Source organism: Colletotrichum fioriniae (genome assembly GCF_027942845.1).
Source record: "Colletotrichum fioriniae strain IMI 355084 chromosome Unknown scaffold_5, whole genome shotgun sequence".
Classification (NCBI taxonomy): Eukaryota; Fungi; Ascomycota; class Sordariomycetes; order Glomerellales; family Glomerellaceae; genus Colletotrichum; species Colletotrichum fioriniae.
The window spans coordinates 1,833,512-1,852,471 of NW_027076841.1; the positions used below are offsets into that span (position 1 = coordinate 1,833,512).

Consider the following 18,960-nt stretch of genomic DNA (forward strand, 5'->3'; position numbering starts at 1 on the left):
GCCACAAACGGCTAGCAGTGCTGCCAGTGCACTTGGGCCCAGCTCAGTAGTGCTAAAGTAGCCTGAAGCCTCCCGTCTTTTCGTCCGTGCCAAATTCCAGCTGGTCGGTGTAATCCGGAGTCCGACATGGCATGTTTGTCCATGTTTGTCCATGTCTGTTCAGCAGCTGCTCACGGCTGCTCCCAAGTGCCGTATACTAGCCTCTTGGAAGTTGAAACTTGAGGGCTTTCACCTGTAACTAGTGCACATTTGCCGATCTTAATTGGCTTCTCCTAAAGGGTCTGAGACGGTCAAAACCTTCTCACGACCATCGGCAGACTTTTCTTCGTCGGAGAGCACCGTGTTGTTGCTTGCTCTCACTCTCCTCGTGTATAGCTCCACGTCACGTGCCCCGTCCCGGCCGCCGCTGAACCGGAACACTTGCCTAGTAGTGCCAAATGCTGAGCTGCTCTTCATATCTGCCGGCATGTTGAAGACTGCCGTTCCGTTCCGGAACGTCGAGAGTTTGGAAGTCTTGTACTGGCTGCTTTGTCCCTGCCTGTTGCGGGTTGGGTTATTGTAAGCCTCAAGCCCGGTCGGGTATACACCGACACCTTCGACTTCCAACCTCAGTTCTTGGAATAGTGTTGCGTCCAGGCTCAGATCACCATTTGCTGACATGTTGGCAGTTTGATTGACGATCAGCGGGTACGAATATGTTGATTTGTATGTGCCCATCCCTGTCAGTTCGTCTGTTCCGGTGATGATGAAGTTATTGAAGCCATTGCGACCAAACTGGCCTAGCGTCGCATTGTTGGTGTACGATAACTTTTGAGTCCATTCTGGGTTCTTGGTTCCTTTCTTGGAGACTACTTCGCCTTTGACAGAGATCACCCTCGTCACATCCAGATTGAATGCAAGAGTTTCGTTGGCGCCTGTAGAGTTCTTTCCTAGGGCCCGACCAGTGATTTTGATATCAGGGTCGGAGATTGATACGGTGGGTGGTTTCCCAGTCGTGATGGAGCCCTCTTCGTCCAGCCATAGGAAAACTTTGCCAGACACAACCCAAAAGTTGCCAACTGTCGTATTGACAAAAGTTTTTTGCCCGTCATCCGCGAGGCCGGCGACTTTGATCTTGAATGTGTGCTCCTTGTCATCACTTAGAACCGGGAGCCATGGCGAGATATCGATCTCGTGTTCCCGTAAATCATAGGCATCAAGGCCTACGAGTGGCCGATGAAAGCTGGGGACCACGCCTCCAGTGAAAATAACAGGGAACGGCCATTGAACCCCAGCTAGCTGATCATCAATGATGACTTGCACCTCACGCCACGGGCTGCCATCCGGGGCCATACCGACAGTGGCATTGAAAGCTGCAGCATCGCTCTGAAGGACGTTGCTCCACCAGAATTCCTCGGTTCCTTGGCCATTGGCCGAGACGGAGAAGACTGCTCGATTGGCATTGCGCGGAAATTTGACAGTGCTCACGGCTTCACGTTCAGGCACTTGCCAGGCACTGCCTGTGTTGGAGGACGCGTTCCGTGACGAGATGGGGATGATGAGGTCAGCCGGGGGTGCACTGTCGGTTTCGACGTCGCTTTTGAAAAGGTTGCGGTCAGGGTGCAGTTGAAGGGGCCCGTAAACCTGTCGTCTTGGCGGCGCGTTAGCCGTTTTGGCCCCCACTCCGAAGTCTCCGAGGGAAGGATTCGGGGATGGCAGGTCACTTGGTTTTGGAGCCTGGAGGAACTGGGATACGGGACATGGGCTTACCGATGAGGTTGGGCAAGTCGAAAATGATCTTCTGGGGAGTCTTCCAGAGACTAAGATACGGGGTCATGTCTTTCCAATAGGTCCAGGTGATTCCGGGCGCCGCTCTGGGCTCCGCAGTGGATGTTCTCCATACCTCCGTGTCGCCGAGATACAACAAAGCCAACCGATCCAGTTGGCGGCCTGCAGAGGTGGCAGTAAAGTTTACAATGACGCGGTTGAAGTCGCAGCCAGGGGGGTTTGTAGTCGCCTATCAACTCCAAGTCAGGATACCTATTTCCGGGTTATCCACCACGCATTTGATTTGCGTTGGTGGTGATGTGATGAGATTGCCATGCCACTTACCAACAAAGGGCTTGTCGAAGCTGTTACCAAAAGAGTGGTCCATCAACTGCACTTTGCACTCTTTGGGATCCGTCGTCGGAGATTTACCCTTGCCATCATCAAAGCTGCCCGTCAACGCCTGGTAGATGGGGCCTTTGGGACCCAACACTGGCTGTGCGACTTGAAAACAGTCGAGCGGCTTCTGTTGCTGGCCGCCCTCTGCATCTAGCAAAGTGCCCATTGGCGCCGGAGTATCGGCAATCATTCCCTGCTGGCGGGTGACATAGTCTGACAAGGCCGCCGCTGGAATCAGATTGCGTGAAGCCACGTAGCCCGTGTTCAGTACGAGAACAAAGAGAGACAGGGCAAGCGCCCGAGTGACTGGCCGAGGGGAGCATCGTGGGGCCCTGTGGAGGGTTCAGGCTTGACGCCTCACTCTGTAGCCTCGAGGAGGCCCTTCTGCCCTATGTCTCTGAGTTGGGTTGGGCGCGGTGTGTGTCTGGTGGTTGGTGTCAGAAACCGCGTGACGGAGCAGTAGGTATGAGCAAAACGGCGCCTCGAGTAAAGCCACCAAATCCCAGAGGGTCGGGCAGGGAGAGGAGGAGTGGAGACACATGGGAGGAATGCGAGCGAACCCGGTGAACGCCACTCAAAGGTAAACATGAGGAAATAGCGCCTGTACAAGCAGCTGAGAGGCACTAAGCAGTAGGCGGCGCCATGCGCCAGACGAGATTTGGTAAACGAAAAGACGGGATACAGTACGTAGATCCGCATCTATTGGAAGTATAACGGTTTGGGCGGCTGGCTGGCAAGGGAGCGGGGAGGGCTGTAGGTCGAACCACAAGTGGCTTGGTCTCTGAAGTTTTGTGGACGTACCTTACCTGCTGCTTACTGAGATGATGATATGGCTCCGAGGCGGTAAACAAGGTGTCAAGATGATGAGGTGGAATAGGTCCGACACCCCGCGCGCGGCGCCGAGGCAGAGACGGATAATGTAGAGGTAAACGCCGCTCGAGACGATCCAACCTCAGCACAGTAGGTGACGATTGGCAAAACGAGAAGCGCCGTCCAAAGGTAAAAAGATGGCGAGTTGTGCTATGATGTTGAATTCGGTCAAATGAGCGGTAAACGGAGTCGGTGAGGAACAGATTCAGCGTCAAGGACCGGGACCGAAAGGAAGGGTTTTGTCTGGACATACAACAAGCTGGCGGAATTGGCTAAAGTAGATGTAATGGACAGGTCCGCCGCTGGATCCGGGAAAAGATACAGCACTAGAGTGAAGCCACCATTCGATATTGAGTTATGCTTTGACGAGGCTGTTTCGGGAGGACGAGCTGAAGGGGAGCAAATCACAGATGGAAGAGCAAAGGTGGAATCTGTCTGGTGAAGCAGTGGGAGCCAAAAGAAAGCCAAGAAGCACGAACCCGGGGAAATCTGCTGTGGCTGTTGTCGCGTGGTTGGGTTTGTATGTATGTGTGTGTATGTGTGCCTGTGTGTTCGTGTCTAATGTGTATTAACTTTGACCTTTCCTCACTTGCTGCGCGTGAGTTTCTTCCCGCCTGCATTCTTTCAGCTCAGGTACTTGCCTCAAACCATGAGGAAATTCATGCAGAACTTTGTGGCAGTAGCTTTCTACCACTTCCGAGAGAGAGGGAAATAGAGATGAAGAAAATCCACCGGATAGGAAGTAGGGACACCCGATGGGCTCCCCGATGGGAGAAGGGCAAGAAGCCGGAAAAGAAAAGTCTGAACCTTCTCAAACAAAATGGTGGCTGCTTTGCGGCAGGAAGCAAAGAAGTCTTACAAATTACAGGTGCTTTCCTTGCTGGATTTCATATCCTGTCACCAAAATCGCACCCTTCGCACCCTCCGCACCTGCCAGACCATGCAAGCCAAACAAAACGCTGAATAACCTTAAACGCTGCAGGAGTGCAAGAACCAGCCCGGGATCCAAGCTGACCTGAGGCAGCCACTCCAGCCTACCTTACTTCGTGCCTCATGCGCTTGCCTCATGCGCTTGCCTTCCGTTCCGCACTCTGAATATTTGTACCCGTCTTTCCAAATCAATACGCGCAATTAGGGGAAACCCAGAGTATCATTGAAGTAATGACTGCCACATTAATGCATGCGTCGTCACTAGACACGATCATTAATATTTCACGAAAAAAAGTTGGTCTAGGTCAAGTATTGATGGATGAATAACACAATTGTTTCCCCAGTGTTTATACTATTTTCCAGAATGCCACCTGTCTGGAGTATGTCTATGATACATGAAAAGTACAAAATGCCATGTCGCAATTGGTCATGCTTGCGTATAAGAATGAACATGAATGGAATAAAAAAAAGGAATTTAGCCTGCGCCTAAAGTGCAACTCGAAAACGTGTGATGAGATCACACTTGCCCATCTCTTCTCCGGCGATCGCCCCATGATTGCTTTCCCTCCGCACTAAGACATCTGTACATCGCTGCTCATTCTCGACAATAATCCCAAAGTTTAAACTGACACAATGTCGCCCATCATCCGTCTGGCCCGCGCGGTGCCCCGATCCAAGACACTTGACTGGCACAAGTTCACTGCAAAGTGAAATGATACCATACTTTGTCGTGTCATGGCAGCGTCTTAGCGGCTCTTCACATAGGCGCCTCGAGCGCTGGCCAAGCCACACTTGGATGGCAATGAAAAAGGGTGTAGGGAGGCAGCAAAGTCATACAATGTCGCCAGTGGCTTGAGTGGCTATCGGCAACCAGTGATCCGAAACCAACGAGTCGTCCCTTAGACACCGCCAGTCCAAGTCGTCTCAACTCGAAGCGAAGATGCCGCTGCCAGGCCAGCTGTGCGGTAGGACATGCTTGACCATGGCAGAGTATCATAGCTGTACGAGTTGCTGCAGTCCTCGTCGCATTCATACAACAGCGGAGCGGTCGTTCGATGTCTGTGCAAACGTGCTCTCGCAGTGCTGTAGAGGCGCTAAAGGAAGGATGGTCGTGCAATTCAACGTCTTCGCATGCTCTCTAACTTCAGAAGTTAAGCGAGCCACAAAGAGGCAGAGGTAGTCGGGTCCAACTGGTAGGCAGCAGTATGTTGTTGCATGGTGCAACAGATATTCGCATGCCTGCAGTCAATTCAAGACATTGTTTCGTCAGTCCTCTCGTTGAGCCCGCCCATGGACTGCTGATCAGATCCCGGGTCCGAGTTGCCTGCCGGAGCCTTTCGCATTCTCCCCCTCTCCAAGCCAGGTGCGGGCTACCGCCTGCGCTGTGACGTCCGCCGCGCTGGATGTTGGGGAGCGCGGAGCATTCTTGGGAGGAATGGGATTGGTGAGATGGTGGAGGTCCCTTTTTTGTCCCTGCCTTGGAGGAGGGAAAGGGGAGTGAGAGGACGCTTGGACACGACCCACTTTTCACTCGTTGTTGCAACGCCCCGGAACAGGGATTTGAGCTGATAAGTGGGTGCTTTTCGGGTATTAGAACGGATATATGCGTCTGGTGGATTTGATGGTGGGCTGATGAGATTATGGGACGGATAAGGGGACCGAGGCGCGCAGACAGCCAAGACTGGATTCTCGGGTACGGCAAACACCTTACTAGGGCCCTGGCGGAGTATGGCGGAATCAGATGCATTGCTTGGAAGTACAAGCTATGGCAAAGGCGAATGAATACCATGTCCGGTATTCGGCTACTTCTTCCACGGAAGAAGATATGCGGGCGCCGGCTGCGAATCCCCGAGAAAGTGGGCAAAAGCTGCGTCCACTGCGAGATGTACCTCCCAAGACAGAATGAGAGTCGTAAGTCGTGTAATTCCTCGAGGTGTGGTAGCTCCTTTATGTGTATGCGATGCTTCCCATGTAAAAGTCGAAGGAAATGCCAGACCGGGAAAGTGAGGCTCGCGGTTGGTTTGTGGGAGGATATGCTACTAGCAGAGCTAGAGCTTCATATGAAGCTCTTGTTGCTAAGTTGCTTTCCCGGCCACGCGCAATGATTGGGTTGCGCAGGAGACCAACATGCATGGTCCCTTAACAAAGTCGAGGGCCTGGATTTCATGCGCGGGCGTTGTCCCAGTAGCGCTTGCGTGCGGCCATGGCGATCTTGTTGCCCATGAAGCGGTGCTGGAAGTAGTTGAAGACGGCGAACTCGTCCCGGTTCAGGACATAGGACTCGGGCTGGGCGGCGACCTTGGCCCAGATCTGGCTGATAGCGCTCTCCAGGATGCTGCTAACAGTCGGGTCTGAGGCTCCGTCTTCGCTCTCTCTGGCGATCTCGAGGGCCTGCGCAACGCTGGCTGAGTCCTTGAGCGAGGCTGGCGTCACCGAGGCGGTGTTGCCGACGTGAAGGCTGTGACCCATACTGCTGGCGAGGCTGCTGAGGAAGGGCAAGTCGGTGCAGGGGCGGCTCGAGGAAGACAACGGTCTAAAGGGAAGGTAGAGGGACTGCTGGTGGTGATCTCCCTGGGGTGTGATGGACAGCATCGTAGTTTATAAGAGACGAGGTGTTGTGTGTGTATATATAAGATGGCGAAGACGAGTGTTGATCTTTAGTGATGAGGCGAATATAGCCAAGAAGGTAGAAAGGCTGGGGAGGATGAGAGATGATATATAATGTGATGGGCTGGTCCGATCTGGCCTAGGCGACGGGGAGGGGCGACGATATTTAATGAGTAGCGGGGGGGCAGCAACGAGGTGTAGGTTGTAGGTACAAGAGCCAGAACCACGGATGCTGGGTATCTCCAATAAAGAGGCGCGCACAGTTGTTTGACGTTGTGCCTTGGCTTGCGTTGTCTATTGCAGGGGAAGGGCTGGAGCTGGGTCTTGCTGTGGATTCGATGTGCGATACAAATGCACCGATCCGAATAGGACAAATCCAACCCCGGATTAGACGGTTCTCTTATAGGAACTGGCCTTGTCACCACGGATGAGGGAGCGGAAGGGCAGCTCAGGACAGGTACGGGTACGGATAGTCAGGCATGGGTTGAAAAGTATAATCGTCCGTATAGAGTGTACGTATCTGGCAGGGAGTGTGGGATTCAAAGTTTTGATTGGGGGGGAGTGTGAAAGAAAAGGCCCTAGGGGAGTGCAACGAGATAAAGTGACAAGTGCAAAAAAAAAAAAAAAGAGTGAGCGGAAGAGAGTGAGAGAGTGTGGGTGTGAGAAGGCGTGTGGGAAAGTAGGTGTGGGATCAAAAGAAGGACGGGTGAAAGACGAGAAGAAGCTAGGCCCTGGAGTGTGAATTGAGAGGCGTGGGAAGTGGGAGAGGGAGTGTGTGTGGTGTGGCGTAAGAGAGGTGTGCGTGGGTATGCGTGTAAGTCATCAGTCAGTGAGTTGAGTTTCTCAGAGGGAAGGAAGGTTGTCAGTTCCAGCCCAGTCTAATTCAAGTCATGGGCCGTGGCATCAGCAAAACAAGACGAGGAAACAGATGTACGGGTCACTCTCCTTCTGTCAACCGACAGTCGACCTGGACTCGCAACAGTAATGCGACCTGCATCCCGTCACCAAGAGACTGGGGCCTCCGTTGCAAGCATCCAGCCGCCATGCAAAGTGTATAACGTGGCGGCATTCATTAGCCTCGTACTGAGTCTTGGCACCTAGAGGATAGGCTGGGTACCTGCTGGCTGGCTGTAAAACCCAGAAGTGACAAGAGGAAGGTGGGAAAAAATTAAAAAGGACACAATTTGCATGGGGTGAAAAGGACACCACCCAGTACATACGCCGTGGGGATGTAGTGTGGACAACAGCGACAGATCCCAACCCTCGAGGAGTGGGGAGATGTGATGAGGTAGATGGTCCTCCCACGAACATGGAGAAGGGAGGGCGTGTAAAAGAGGAGTGGGGATCTAGAAGGGTAAAGGTGAAGGGCAAGAGACCAGAGGTGTTGGGGGAAGAGGGAGGGGAAGGGGGTGTGTGAATGTGGTTCAGGAAGAGAAAGGTTAAAGAACCCAGTAAGCGGCGATGAGGAGGACGACGACAATGACAACTTGGACCGATGGTATTTGACTGACTGACGGAGGTTGACGACGAAGGAACTGAACTCTAAGAGAAGCTTGCCTTGACCGGGAGACCATCGGTGTCTCCAATTTAGTCACGAGTTGAAGGAGCTTGCTCTCAAAGTCCCTTAGACTTGCAGCCACCCGTCAGCCGTCAAAACCGTAACCAGCCAGGAGGAACGACATGCAGATAAGTGTAATTGCAATGCCGTGACCCGGGGGGTTGTGACTGGAGCCGATGCTGGCGCATGAGTAGGTACTGGGAAGCAGTGCTCATGCCTCCTGTTGTGCGTAGCATGGAGCGCAGTCGAGGTCAAATGATGGTAGTATCGGTACTATACCGCAGCGCAGCATAGCACAGCACAGCACAGCGCAGCGCGGCATGGCTTTACGAGGGTAGGTTAGGACGCGAATGCTAATCACCCATCAAGACCTAGATCGGGATGGAACAAGAGAGGCGTGGGTGGACTCCACATGGCCAAAAGTCTCTTTGACACAACACCAGAACGGAGGTATTTCCGTTTTGGTCCAAGCTGTTTGGGAATGCGATTGACTGAGTGTAAAGGCAATTCTGAGTTCCCGACGGTCTCTCTATCCAGTGTCTGAAGGCATGTCGGAATGTGCGTGTGATGTTGATAGTTGAGACGGACAATAGCAAGCACAGACTTGTGCGTACTGGAGAGCCATGGTATGATGCAAATATTCGGTATGTGCGTGAGTTGGCAAAAGCCTATGTTCGGCTGGGCCGTGAAAAGTCGAGACGGTGTGGCGAAGAGGCAGGAGGCACGAGTAAAGACGACGGCGGACAGAAGAGCGCGACGGAAGAGTGGATGTCAGGGTTGGCGTTTACCGCGTATAGGCATGATTAATGAGGCCCGGTGAGGCCAGTCAAGGCTGAGATGGAGGGGTGAAACACCGTTTTTTTCTTTGGTTTTTTTCTGAGGGTGGGAGCCCGACGATAGTTTGAAATACCTACGCAGTATGGGCTAAGAACGGTGACAGGCTCCTCTGCTTCAAGTTGAGTTGCTCCATGGTATTCGCAGGTAGGCTAGTAACTGTTAGTCAAGAGAAAAGGTCTAGAAGCATGCTCCTCATTGTTTCGATACCATCCTAGCAAAAGTGGGCGAGCAGAAAAAAGGGGGGCAGGGCGTGCTCTGGCGAAGCTGCAGCAACAATTGCAGCAAATGGAAAAGCTATCGATTGATCAGGTCTGTCTTGGGATTTCCCTGTGAGCAGAAAGACTGCCCAGTGGCTGTGAAAAGGGAGGATGTCAGGATCTCTCTCTCTCTCTCTGGAGCAAGCATGTTTGAGAAACAGGGCGTTGAGATGGCACTCCTGACTCTCGAGTCTTCTGCTGCCATCAGACTCCAGCTACTAGTGTCTAGTTGCAGGAGTTGGTGTGTCGGTAGCCAGTCTCCTGGCAGGAGAATGAGTGTGGCTGCGTATGACAAGTGGTGGTGACTGTGTCTATAGGACGATATGCGAGAATGTGTCTTGTGTGTACCGTAGGTGTGTGTACTCCGTAGGTGGTGTGTGTGTGCTTGTGTGACACTGGTTGTGTATGTTTGTGTGTGTGTGTGTGTGTGTGTGTGTGTGTGTGTGTGTGTGTGTGTGTGATATGGCAAAGGCGACAAGGAGCATGTCAGTCAGTCAGTACCTTACACAGTACCTTAGGAGAAGGAGAGAAAAGGGCCAGCGACATGAAAGTTTGGGAGTCAGGAACCAACCAGAACGAGGCTGGATTTGATGCAGCGTCACTCTTGCCCTGGGAATGGTCCATCAAGTCCCATCAGGGCAGGCAAAAGGTGGGCCCGGATTTATGGCCAAGCTACTGTTCCGGACCCGCCTTTACAAGCCCAGCCAAGGGGTGCGTTAGTCATGATATTGTCCATTGACTGACTTGCAGTAGTCAGGAGCTCAGAGCTCCAAGACTCTCAAGAGTCAGGAGCATATGCTACGGGCCCTCACCTGCCTCACCTACCTCACCTCACCTCATTGCGTACCTTACACAGTAGTACATACCTACCTCGCTCTCACCTTCCCTACCAATACAGCCAAAAGTGGACGAGACGAGGGGGCATGGGCATCGGAACGGTCCAGTCCAACCTCGCTGTACGGAGTACCTAGCCGCACTACGCTTGTTGCGCTCCGCGGTGCATAGGCGCATAGACATCCCGGCTCATCACCTGCCTTGGCTCAGCGATATTACCTTCTCTCCAGGCCTGGCTACCTACGGATACCTACCTTACCATTGCTCCATACGGATACCTTACTTCGCCTACCTTCCTTTGCAACTCGTAAAGTAGGCACGAGTACCCGTACCCGTTCCAGAGTACGTACACGGAGACGCACCCGGCGCCTCTGATTCGCTGCATCGTCTTTCAACTGACTTGACGCTGGGCGGTTGATTGCGACTCGTCCTAGCTATTGCAACCTTATTCCGAGCCCTGTCATTATTACCAACTCGATAACCACCGGAATGGAGGCTTTCACGCCTGATTTGGTTCCTGTTTGTCTCGAGGTACTGGCTGTTTTTCTTCGTTTTTTGCCTTTCTTAGCTCTGACTCTGCCTCAGCCTGTCCCACGTCTCGACCTTGGCCGAGGATCATGAAGCCTAACGTGGGCGGGCGGATGGCACGAATACAGGCAACCGCGCGAGAAAAGGGGGCTTATGATTGATCCATCGTCATTCATGAGATTGGAATGGACCTCTTGAAGACAATTAGAATCTAACTTACGCCCTCCCCGCCGTATCATCCGTGGAGCTTACCCTTCCACTGTCCAACTAAACTCGAAGCTATCCCATGCCATTGCAATAACTCTTACACCCTAAAGCATGTGCCGCCATGCGAAAAGAAAGACGTGCGGTTGCCCGACGGCTGAAGACAGGTAAGCCACCGGGCGGCCGCCTCTCTAGGCCCAAAACTTCACCCTCCACACCCTTTACCCTTTCCACACTATCCGCCCTTCACCTCGCGCCTTTCTCGCGTCTTCACCCCCATGCGGCGACGCCCATCCCATTGACCCATGAACCGGGATACACACATTTCCCTGTGACTTATGGGCTTAAAGGAAAGAGGGAAAAAAAACCGTTCTCTTTGCGCTAGGCACGTAGGGGCCGCGGGAAAGCATGCTCGCAACAATCAAACAACCAAACAATTAATCTTGGGGGGCCTTGCCAGACCACGCCTGGCCTAGCTGACTTTTTCTTCTCGCACCTATCCCAAGCTTCATCATGATGTCCTGGTGGGCTCCGCAACATACGTAAGTCTGCATTTCGAGGAGTTTAAAGTGCGGATACCCTGGGTCCAAGGATATGACCCATCACATCAAGGAGACCGACATCCCCATGGTGCCCTTGCGCAAAGCATTACGCCGTACGGAGTACGGTGTACGGATATGAACCAACAATGGAACGATATGCATGCTCTCTATTACAGCAGTACGTAGAGGAATACACGTAACCCATTACAGAGACAATACGTTGCAAACACGCTTGTGTATCCCTCTCCAGACACGGAACAGGGACTAGAATCCTCTGAACATTCGCCCTGAAGTTGCCTGCCGTAACACAAGTAGGTATCGTATCGGACTCTGGGCACCTTACCGGGTCCCTTGTTATCACTTTGTGCCCATGTCTTGCCTGACAAGCCATCACATCTATTCCCTCAGGTCTCACAGGGGAACGAACCGTCTCAATGCCTCACATGTTTGACGGGATACTGCAGATGGCCATGATTCACAGTCTGACAGTCAAGTATCAGATGTAATACTCCCGAACGGTGAAAGAGAAAACATTCACAAAAAGAGAAAAGGATCTGCCATGATCCGTCTCATCCCTGGCCCTATGACACCATAGCGTGCTAATCACTGGAGGTTGGGGGCCGCCCGCGTCGCGGTTGATTGCTTGATTGTCTGATTGCCAGCCGGGAGTCGTAGTCATATGCGGTACGTATACCTCACCTATATCGATATCCCGTTGTGCCATTCTCGACTACGGGGTTGCTCTCCGTTTTGGCCCCCTCGTGCAGCAGCTTTCGCACTAGGGCCCTCCCATCCCCCGTCCATCAGTTTGTAGCCACAAGGGACCAGCACTGGACCGAAAAAAAACCTCCCAGCTTCCAGTCCACTGGATCTGTCGAGCCAGGATACCCGTCCCCTCTCTTCCCTTCTGTTGAAAACCGTGTATGTATCTGTATGTATAAATGGTGGTGCTCCACGGTATGTGCGCGGTTAACGCTCTGTGCTCCTCTCGTGTCAAGAGTGGATTTTCCTCCTTCTCCATTGTGTCGTATTTAATCAGCTTGTCAGCGTATTGTTCTCTTCTCAACGACAAGGTTGTCTAAGTCAGGTCAAGCGACCCCTTGAGTATCCCGTAGCCGTAGCCGTAGGTATTCGTAGCTTTCCCCTTGTTGTCGCCAAGACTTCCCTCCACCCTTCACCCTGGGGCATGTCCTGGCATCTACAGACTACGGATACAACCCTTTCTTTCCTGCACTCTCACCCCTCGGAGCACAAAGGTGCGGGGCACCTTGGCCTAGCTACACGTCTCTCTCGGGCTGAAGTGCGAGGGAGGTGACGCCGCAAGGAATGTGGAAATTTGCTGCCTGCATGGACAGCGAAGTGCCTTGTTTTACAATAAACTCTATCTTTCCGAGTTGCTGGGAGGGAGCGAGCCGACTTCCGACCCGGGATTGGCGACTCGCGGGACGGAATACCATAGGGAACTTTTTTGGGATTTTTTCGTCTTCCTTAGGGGGAGTGGTCCTACGATCGAACGACGGCTGAGAGCCAAGCTTCCATCCCTTCCCTTTCGCCCTTCCCGCTCTGCTGCCCACAGCACCCTCTGTCCTTCGCCTGTCTGCAGCTGCGTGTGGATCGGGATGGGCAACAACATCGTCATGGCTCCAGAATATCTAACTTTTACAGTGTTTTCTTTTTCCCGTTCGTGACTCCCGTTGTTTGCGCCATCCCGCCAACATCGTGGCAGCGCCCCTTCTTCGCCTCCCGTCCGAGACGTTGTATAACCTCATCCCGAGGTATGGCAACTCCGATCCTCCAGGACAGGCTCCCGAATACGGCAAGACTCCCGTTGTTGGATGGATGTATGGATATGCCTTTCTCATCAAGAGTCAGACGAGGCCCTGCCTTGATACAAACTCTCTTTTGATTATCATCATTCTCTAATTGAATCCTCCGCCTCTATCTCCCGCGCTGGCACCGAACTCGCTACCCATTTTTAACCATCTCGGCCCTTTCATAGCCTTGTTGTTCGACATGCCCCAACGTGCCAGCCGGGCCCAGCGACTGTCACGCTTGCTTTCGGTCGTTGACCGAGACCAGCCCCATGCGTGCGATCATCAACGCCTCACGCCCAGCACGACGCTGACCCATTCGCTGTGGCGTTGCAGCGAAGGTCACTCTAAGCAGGGAACCCCGAAGTTGCGAGATTCCGTTGTAAACTCTCTGAGAGAGCTACCCCAGCTCTCCTTCAACCCGTACCGCCCTACTACTTGAGCACCAAACTGGTACAACTCCCTAATGTAGATAGTGTACAACTGACCTGGCGCTCATTCCCCCGCACGTCCAGTAATTGAGGGAGAAAAAAAGCTCTCTGTCGCTGTCTTATTATTGGACCGCTGCAATGATTCTATTCGCTGTATGGAGCCTATTCGTCCCTTTTTGGCATATTTGTTGTCCAAATTTGCCTTTACGCGGACCCTGAATAGTCTCTGGAGACTGGAGCCTCCCTGCTGACACTCCGCTCAAAGGCTGAAGCACCGCCTTACCTGACTCTCGTCATCCAGACATTGACCTCAACTCACGATAGAGATTGGCTGGTTCGTAAAGCTGGAGTTGTAGGATCTTCACTAGCTCCCTGTCATTTGACCGTTTGGGCCCCCGGCTCTCAGTGATTCTCAAAATCACCACGCAACTGCAAACCCCTACAACCAACCCACTGTGGAGTTTCCCTCTAGGTTGTCTTTCCGCCTGGGCTCTTGGGAACGGTCCAACAGTGACTAGGGCATGAGGTTCGACAGCGGAGAAGTAATCAGAATGGGGCCTTGGCTTCCCTACGAAACCTCGAATCCATTACCGCACTTAGTCGACATCTCCGTCGCTTAGCCTAGAATGAATGGTGCCACACCTTGGGCCGCCGCAGCAGACAGAATACCAGTACCTACGGAGGTACTCGTTCAGTGCTGTATGTAACGGTATTAGCTTGCCTTGACCCCTTACTCTTCCCGGGGCGGCTCTCGATCTCTGATCTAGCCGACGTCTCGGGCCCCGTTTGCTAAATTGCTAGGTGCTAGAACACGCGCTATCTGGAGCGCAAGGATTGCAGGAAAACCCCGAGCCACCGCCAATGAACAGCTCGATAATCATCACCAGCCTGCCGGGTCTCTGTGGCAAAGCAAGAGCATCTGTGTAAGCCCGGCCGCGTTCGACCAGATCTATGTATTAGTCCCGAATTTTGCGGAGTGGCTGGTGCCCCAAAGGGCTGAAGAACACCACCCACGGAAGCATGCAAGAGGGGGGTTTTTGTTTTTGACATACGTCCGTAGCACTACGGATATCAGATGGCGCAATACTCTTTCTCTCTATTCTTTGACCGAGAGCCCGCGCGGTCTCGACGACGGCGCCAACGCTACCGGGTCCTCCAACGGCGATACAATTTCGTTACTCAATAACGAGGTAAACCGTGGAATTACGATGACGACTCCTGGGGCCAGTCGAGATTGTCGTGAAACAGACCTGACAACTGAGCGGCGGTCGCTCACCACGGAGGTGTGTCCCAGTTGGGAAAATGCTAGTCGCTCCTCCGAAAGGCAAAACGGCATCACAGCAGTGATGAGCACCGCAAGTGTGCCAGGCAGAGGCTGGACTTGAGAGCTGGGCCGGGTCCGGCACAGGGGGCCTGCTGTTGCTCATCTTTGGCATTCCTCCGCGGATTGTCCACCTTCACCCCCATTCAGAGTTTGTTTCTGAGGAGCGGCTTTTCCGGACCGGTTGTGGATCGACCATCGTCTGTTCTGGCCTGCCTGTCCACAATTCCACCGCCCTGCCTGTCTTGCACCTTTACATAGTGAGCTCCGGATGTGCCAGGCACGGAACGGCACAGGTAGGCGGCTTGGTGATGGGGGTCAAGCGGAGTTGGGGTGCGCCGGCCATCATCGCACGAGACACCCGGGCCAGGGCATCAGCCAGTTGCAGGTACTGTACGACACGATTTTGGCAGAGCCTGCAGTAGTGAAGGCTGACCGAGAGGTACCTGAATGCTGAATGGAATACTGATCAGTGATGGGTGAAGGGGCCGAGGGTAGTGTGAGGTAGGGGGAGGCCAACTTCAGATCCCGAGGTTGCTGGGGGGCCCCCAGGCCCCGCGTAAGAAACAGAGTTTTGATCCAAAACCTAGACAGCTTGTGTGGCTTCCACATGGTTATCATTTTTGGAAACCCCATCTCACTCATCGCTGACAACGACCGACGACAAAAGTCAGAAAGAAGGGCTCTGCTCCGTCGAAAACCGGGGCGAGTCAGGATTCGACGGCCCACCGGTTCCCACCTGTTCCACCGGTTGGACGTGCTGCCCTGGCTCTCTTTCTAGAAGACCGAGAACTTTAAATTCTGGAGAAGTACGGAGCCGGGCTGGGTGATCATGCAGAGGCCTGACAAACAGGAACCAACAGTGCCACGGCAGACGTGAGGGAGGGACGCTGTGGGTGTTCTACCGTTTGAGGTAGACGGTCAGGTCCCGGTCAGACGGCGGTGAACCTGATTGCGTCGTTCAGCAACCCACTCGGACTGAGCAATGAGAAGCACCCCTCGTCCGTTATTGAGGTGGCCAGTAAACTCTATGCTCCTTCAGCTCTTGAGTGTGGAGAGTTGACTGAAGACATCACCGTCAGGACCCACGCGAGAGTCTCCAGGGGAGGGGGTCAAGAGGCGAGTCGCGGATAGGCAAGGCAAAGCGAGGCAAGAGGCCATCCCATTCAGTGCCGTGGCACCGTTCCGCACTTCGATTTCCGCTCACGGGGAAGAGATTCATCTCAAGGGTCTGGATGGCTCTACAGACTTCGGGAGATTGTGGGCGGGTCGGCTTCGACGGGAAGCACATCGCGGCCACCGACCAAAGCTTTCACCATCGCGTGGCCAGGCCCGGTCAACCAGCCTTCAATCGGCCACATTCCGTTGCCCACTCTGACCAGCAGCCACCATCACCACCCGGTGCTTGGTCCAGCTACGCCGCAGTAAAGCCGTGGCCGTGCCGGAGACCTGCGTCACCTTATCAATCTGGGATATCATGACCGGCTGGGAATCCCCTCGCGGAGTCGGTTCAACTAAGGCAGTAGCTCGGCCGTGTGGTTTTGACGTTTGGTGCTCAACCACAGACCTGTGCGCGCCACCAAGACTGAAGCGGTCTCTTTTTGTTAGGGAATCATGAATCGAGCATGATTCTCGAAGGCCGGAAGAACATTCAGTAGCGATGTTTGCTACATGCGCTTGGACGACGCTTTGCTCCTCGCTTGTCTTGCATCCGCTGTATGTCAAGTCAACTGCAACTCTTTCATCCGTTCCAGTCCCCACGCCAAGGCCCTCTTCGGGCCCTTGACTTCGGGCATGACGTTTCGACGATGGCAAGATTCAGCAAAACTTTGGATCATTCCCACACACTCGGGAGTCACGGCTCGTTGACAGCCCAGCGTCGATTACAATGCGAAAACACAAATAGTACCGTCTGTTGGTCATCATGCCGTGCACTTCCGGTAGCACTTTGTATCGAAGCAAATTCTATTCAGCCAAGCCAACTGTATTATACACCTATCGGCACAAAGTTTGCGTCCTTTGCGGAGTGCTGTTGGATGCTGCCATGCTGTTCTAAATGGTGAGTGGATCTATAAGTCGTCAATAAGAAAAAACAGGACCGATTCGCACGCCAATCCCGAGAATAAGGCGAGCGTCTCGTGCAATTGATAATACATTAAGGAGGTGTCCGACATCCCAGGACCTCCGACCCACCAGCCGAGCGGAGGCTGGACGGGCCCCAGATTTCGGCTTATTTGCTCCGCCGTTTGCCGATCTGCCATCCCCATGATCTGAGCACCTTGACAACCTTTGGCGTTACCGCGGCGGTCAAAGGCACTCTGAGGAAGATGAAACTTTTATGGATTGCATATGCCAAAGCCAACTGAGTTCCCAAGCCTACAACAAAGTCAGTTCGTGGAGCTTCTCAACCCTCTGCCGCGGGAGGCCTCGTGTAGCAGTTCGTGTCGACTTACTGGCTTCTGCTTTGTTGGCGCGCTGAGCTTCCTCAACTCCCCAGGTTGCCTTCTCAACCGCATCGCTGATGTCGTTGTTTCCCAGCTGCTCGGTCTCGGCCTTGCTGAGTGCGGCTCTGTATTCGGTCCACCAGTTTTTGACTGAATCAGGGATCACTTTTTGAACGTGGGACACTACCCAGTGCTCCAGTTGACCTACAGCCTATGTGTCAGTACTGACTCACCACGCTTAGACTCGCATGTATTGCTCACCAATCCGGTCGGTTCCAACGATCCGCACGAGCAGGAAACAAAAGGGAAAATCCAGAACGCTCAAGGCCAGATACACACCAACGGCCGACCACCCATATTCGCGCGAAAGCTTCTTCAACCTTTGACTGAGCGAAAGCGATTCCTTGGCAGTACCGTTTGCTGAGTTGCTCTGCCTAGCGGAGAACCGGAACGTCCGGCGTGATGACCGGAAGATCGTTTCGAGCCGAGACGTGATCCAGCTTGAAGTCTGACTTTGCGACCAACGGAATTGGAATTGCGATGCGCCAGGTCTTTGATATGTTGCTCGCGAGGGTGTCATCGTGAAAGTTCTCGTTGGCGCAGTGAACTGCTTCCTCCACAGTGCCTCTGTTGCGTTTTGCCTCGCTGCCGGTATCGCACGGCGCGGTATGGTTGCCAATTGGAAAGCCGGTCTCATCATCTTGATGGCAAGCAAGATCGCTCCAGTAACCCTTTAGACACAGGCTGTTGAATCTTATGGCTTGTTGTGGTATACCTCGACTCGAGTCAAGGTTGTAAGGTCGGTAGTGAACGATGGGTTGCGCTGGAGACGCGCCGAGCTTATCGAGCTTGCGTGCAAACGGGATTTCTGTGGGATGCTTAGGGTCCGAATCGCCGTAAACTCCGCGTGGATGACGACAAAAAGTGTGTTTTGCCTCCGATGCGCCGGTCTCCGATGGTGCCGTCGTCGCCGAAGCTTCCAGTCGTCGAGGTGCGCACACAGTCAGCCCAAAAGTTCGCAGAAAGGCTCGGTCGTACTGATCAGTGCGGATGCTGCTTCGGTGGCTTACGCGCGCGGCGAACGTTCTCGCGTCTTTGACCCTGGATGTTGAAAAAATCTGACCAGAAATGGAGCTCTTCCGACGAACTGCCCAGCTGTGTCGTGGGTACCCGGTAGAGGCGGCACCAGCTCGCGGAACATGCCGTAAGAGATGTGGCTGGTGATGGATGTAGTGGCGTTTCTTCACGTGACTGCTCTCGGAAAAGATTGGTGCCGGTATCCGACCTCATCTCATCTCTCGGAAGTCGGCCCGGGTCAGTCTCAGATACGAACGTGTCTGCGACAGGCCACAAACTTTAGTCTCACCACGCATGCGCAGTGTCTTACACGCCCCATGATAACTTCACCGCCATCACAAATCTATCGCACTGACTAGTCCGTCCTCTTGGCTCCATCAACAGGCAGAAATTTCGAGTGGTCTGGAACCAACATATTGGACTCATCGCTCATTAAAAGTCAATCTGCGGAATGTGTTAGCCTCAGCGCATCGCTGCGATATTCTCCCATTCGCTCGCGTCAAATTTACGAGGGCCATCTTAACTTAAAATCGTATTAGGTGATTAAATAAATTGTCAGCAGGT

At 53.4% G+C, this 18,960-nt stretch overlaps 3 protein-coding genes across 3 annotated transcripts; all 3 read right to left on the reverse strand.

Annotated features, from left to right (window-relative positions):
- Positions 1–258: 258 nt before the first annotated feature.
- On the reverse strand, positions 259–2,335 carry N0V96_005176 (uncharacterized protein; the record flags this gene model as incomplete). The annotated part of the gene is made up of 3 exons (XM_065757322.1): positions 259–1,630; positions 1,704–1,929; positions 2,092–2,335. The coding sequence occupies 3 exons, from the start codon at positions 2,333–2,335 to the stop codon at positions 259–261; spliced, it is 1,842 nt and encodes a 613-aa protein (XP_065614091.1).
- Positions 2,336–6,108: 3,773 nt separating this feature from the next.
- On the reverse strand, positions 6,109–6,537 carry N0V96_005177 (uncharacterized protein; the record flags this gene model as incomplete). The annotated part of the gene is made up of 1 exon (XM_065757323.1): positions 6,109–6,537. The coding sequence occupies one exon, from the start codon at positions 6,535–6,537 to the stop codon at positions 6,109–6,111; it is 429 nt and encodes a 142-aa protein (XP_065614092.1).
- Positions 6,538–17,251: 10,714 nt separating this feature from the next.
- On the reverse strand, positions 17,252–17,899 carry NAT2 (DUF1279 superfamily; the record flags this gene model as incomplete). Its single annotated transcript, XM_053191342.2, has 2 exons — positions 17,252–17,523; positions 17,581–17,899. 2 exons carry the CDS (start codon positions 17,897–17,899, stop codon positions 17,252–17,254), a joined length of 591 nt encoding a protein of 196 aa, XP_053051325.2.
- Between the last annotated feature and the right edge of the window lie 1,061 nt (positions 17,900–18,960).